The sequence below is a fragment of the Nestor notabilis genome, unplaced genomic scaffold, assembly GCF_000696875.1.
Source record: "Nestor notabilis isolate BGI_N333 unplaced genomic scaffold, ASM69687v1 scaffold36325, whole genome shotgun sequence".
Taxonomy (NCBI): domain Eukaryota; kingdom Metazoa; phylum Chordata; class Aves; order Psittaciformes; family Psittacidae; genus Nestor; species Nestor notabilis.
The window spans coordinates 1-3430 of NW_009928548.1; the positions used below are offsets into that span (position 1 = coordinate 1).

General features: G+C 40.6%; 1 protein-coding gene across 1 annotated transcript; it reads left to right on the forward strand.

The window, feature by feature from the left end:
- Positions 1 to 321: 321 nt before the first annotated feature.
- On the forward strand, positions 322 to 3125 carry POLR2M (polymerase (RNA) II (DNA directed) polypeptide M; the record flags this gene model as incomplete). The annotated part of the gene is made up of 3 exons (XM_010014539.1): positions 322 to 1017; positions 1687 to 1909; positions 2852 to 3125. Coding segments are annotated over 3 exons (1051 nt in total), but the record flags the coding sequence as incomplete, so codon positions are not given.
- Positions 3126 to 3430: the final 305 nt, after the last annotated feature.

Consider the following 3430-nt stretch of genomic DNA (forward strand, 5'->3'; position numbering starts at 1 on the left):
CAGGCCTCCCTCCCCCCTTGTGTGAGCCCTGTCGGGGCTCGGGAAGCTCCGTGTACCCCACGGGGGCTTCCGGCCTTTGCCCTCTAGAGCAGCAGTTAGGTCTTTGAGCAGGAAAAGCCGTGTTAGTCTCTTTATCCCAGCGAATCCGGCCTGCAGGTGCTGTGCGTCTCGCCGCTTTTCAGGAGTGTGGCACGTAAATAAGGAGCTCACAGTGAGAGTGAAACCCTGCCGCGTTTCCTGTCCCAGCAAAGCAGTTCTGTATCTCAGATCGAAACAGGAGTGTCTCGTTCCTGTCAAATAATTATTTTCTGTGTGTCTTAGGAAATTCGTTGCAAGGCTTCCGGACAAGGGTAAGAAGATCTCCGAGTTTGCAGAGAAGCTGAAGCTTGCCATTTTACAAGAAGAAGAATTAGCAAGGACAGCCGAGCTGTTGTCTGCTGTTAGGCTGGAGTTTCAGGTGAAACAGGATGAGATGAATACAAGCAAACAGCAAGTTGTGCTGAATGAGAACAGACTAAGCCATGAAGATTCCACAGTCTTTAATGAAAACTCTAATACTAGAGAAGTTTCTGAGATTTCTTCCCGCATGCAGGAGGCTGAATGTATTGCACAAGATGCCACAGGTACAGCTCTGGAAAATCAAAGGACTCGGAGGAAAAATGATGAAGTAAAGACTGTTACAAAAGATCAGGATCTGCTTTGTGAAGTTGTCTCCAAGTTGGGCACAAGCAGTCATCTGAACAATGGTCAGCAGGTATCCCAGAGCAAATCTGAGGATGGTACAGAAAGTGCAGGTGCTTTGGACAACAGTAAAGACGAGTTGGTTGATGCTTTTCAAAAAGTTACAATTGTAGGTGGGGATGATAGTGAAAAAGTATTGGAAAAAGAGCAGGATGTGGCTCCACATAAGGGGAATATCTTTGGAAGCCAGCACCCTAAGACTCCACATTATATTGAAGTTCTAGAGTCTAGAGCCAAGAACCCAGTCCCCCAAAAAAGCAAATTTAAAACAAATGTGTAAGTATTACAGAACAAAAAAACCTTTTGTGAAATACTTGACTTGTATGAAGTTGGAAATGGCACAGAATGAGCATGGTGGGTTTATTTTCTCGTGATGATCAAAGAGATTTAAAGTCATTTGACATGCAAGGTTAATATGTTGGCTCTGTTCAGTGCCATGGAATATTGAGCAGTGGTCTCACTGTAGCCATTGAAAACAATTGTCATGAATCTTCACAGAGTTTTATAGCATACAAAACAAATAATTGGTAACACTTCCTTGTGGATCAGTTCTAGAAGTTGTAGAACTTTTAACAGCAGGTAGCTTTTAGCTTTTCCTGTGCCTCCAGAGAAATGGCAATTCATACTGTACTTCGTGTGACAGTTTATAGTCATGTAGCAGTTTCTACTTCGTTTGACTCCCAAAACGTTGCCATCTCATGCTTGCTAATTAACTGCCGTGCCTTTTCTGTTCGTTATCAGGAGTGATCTGTGATGGTGTCTCTCTACAGAGAAACCTTTTTAGTTTTGCTGAGTGCTGCTTGTTGTTCGTTTGTGGTGTCATAACGCTTTCAGATTTTCTCTCAGCTCCAACAAGTTCAAAATAACAGGTCTTGGAACTGAAGTTATTCAAGCTTCAAATGCTGCAAATTTTGGGTCACAACTTTTATGTTTCATCTCTTTCAGATTATCAGGAGAGCAGAATGGGTCGTTGCGTGGTTCCTCACCCAGTCAGTCACCTGGGGCATCTGGGTCTCCAATTACTACTGAAGAAAGACGACTTAGAGATAAGAAGCATTTAAATGAGATCACAGCAGCTCGGCTGCCCCCACTTCACCATTCTCCTACTAAGCTATTATCCATAGAGGAATCCATAGCAATCCAGATACAGCAAAAAGCAGCTTATGAGGTACGAACTCACAATTTGGTCTGAAAAGTAATTATATAATTGGGATAACTTTTGAAAAAGAAAGCATAAAGGGGTCTTTTCATACTGATGAATTTGATGATGAGATGGGCAGACTTTGAGAAAAGGTTCTTTTTCTTGTATTTGATTCTTTTAATGATATAATTAATATATTAATCCCTTCTGAAACTGTTATTCCTGCATTAAGCAAAATCTGGTGTTACTCTTCGTGCGTTGATACACTAACCTCATTGCACTCGCTCTACCTCAGACTAGAAATAAGTTTTTGAAGAGTTTTTGGCCTCTGCATAAATGAAGGCCTACCAGTATTTGTTATTCTTAAAATATGCAAGTATCTGTATTTGCCTATATTTGTGCTGTGCTGGAAGAATCAGAGTTCTGAGGTTCTTCAAGTTCTGTCGTAATGGGTTTCGAATTTGACTTTCCAGGTAGTGCCAAGCTAATGTTTTAATTAGATGCTATTGTAAAAGTGTTTGTTGCTCCTTCTTGTTTTAAAAGCACTTGCTAATTTAGTCATCTTGACACTTTAAGAGAGGTAACTTATTCGGAAAAAGGAAACAGATTTTTTGCTGAGGTTCCTGAATGTCAAGCATTGCTATTGCTCCATGGTTACTGTGCACAGCTGTGCTCTCTTACATGGACTGATTCTCTTCTGTTAAAGCCCACGTTAGTGCATCACAGGTGAGGACTGCCACATGAGGAATTTAAGCTCTTACATCTTCAAATATTAATAGCACAGTTACGTTCATGTGTGAAGAGAAAGCTGAAATTTCTTTGCTTGTTATGTTTAAGTAAGCCCACTCTGGAGTTACTGATACCACTATGTCAAGTTTATACTTCAGTATATTATTTTTTTCATGACCAGGATAAAACTAACAAATGAATGCTTTTTCTAACTTGTGTCCTTTTTCCTTTCTTTTATAGGAAATGCAAGCCAAGCTTGCAGCACAGAAGCTTGCAGAGAGATTGAATATAAAAATGCTCAGGTTTGAACCAGAGGGGGTTTTGCAATACAGAGACGTAAGAGATGAAGATTATTCTTCAGCAGAGGACTGAATTCAAGAAGGGATGTCTGTGGATGAGCCACGTAACTGATCTTTATGCAGTACTTCTTAAAACCCAGACCTGGATATTGAGAGTGCTTTATCTAGTAATTTTTTTCTTTAAATGTTAACATTACAGCGATGGGCAGGTGTCAGTATAAACCTCATAAATATACATGTTACTAAGTGGTAACCCCGGTGTTATTTGGGGACTGGTTTTTGAGCACATGGGGCAGTTAATCCTTGTGGAGTGCCCCATAGTTCTCAACTGCAGCAAAGTGAGCTCTTTAATACACAATTTGCGGGATGTGATGAATCACCAAGAATAGGTTTCTTCTGTGCAGAAATGTGGTTGCACAGGGCATTGGCACACATGTCCATAAAGTAAACTAGAGAGCTCACATGTATGAAAGCTCTTGTCTTGTATAAATGTGTGATACTTCTTTTATCTATTGAAGAT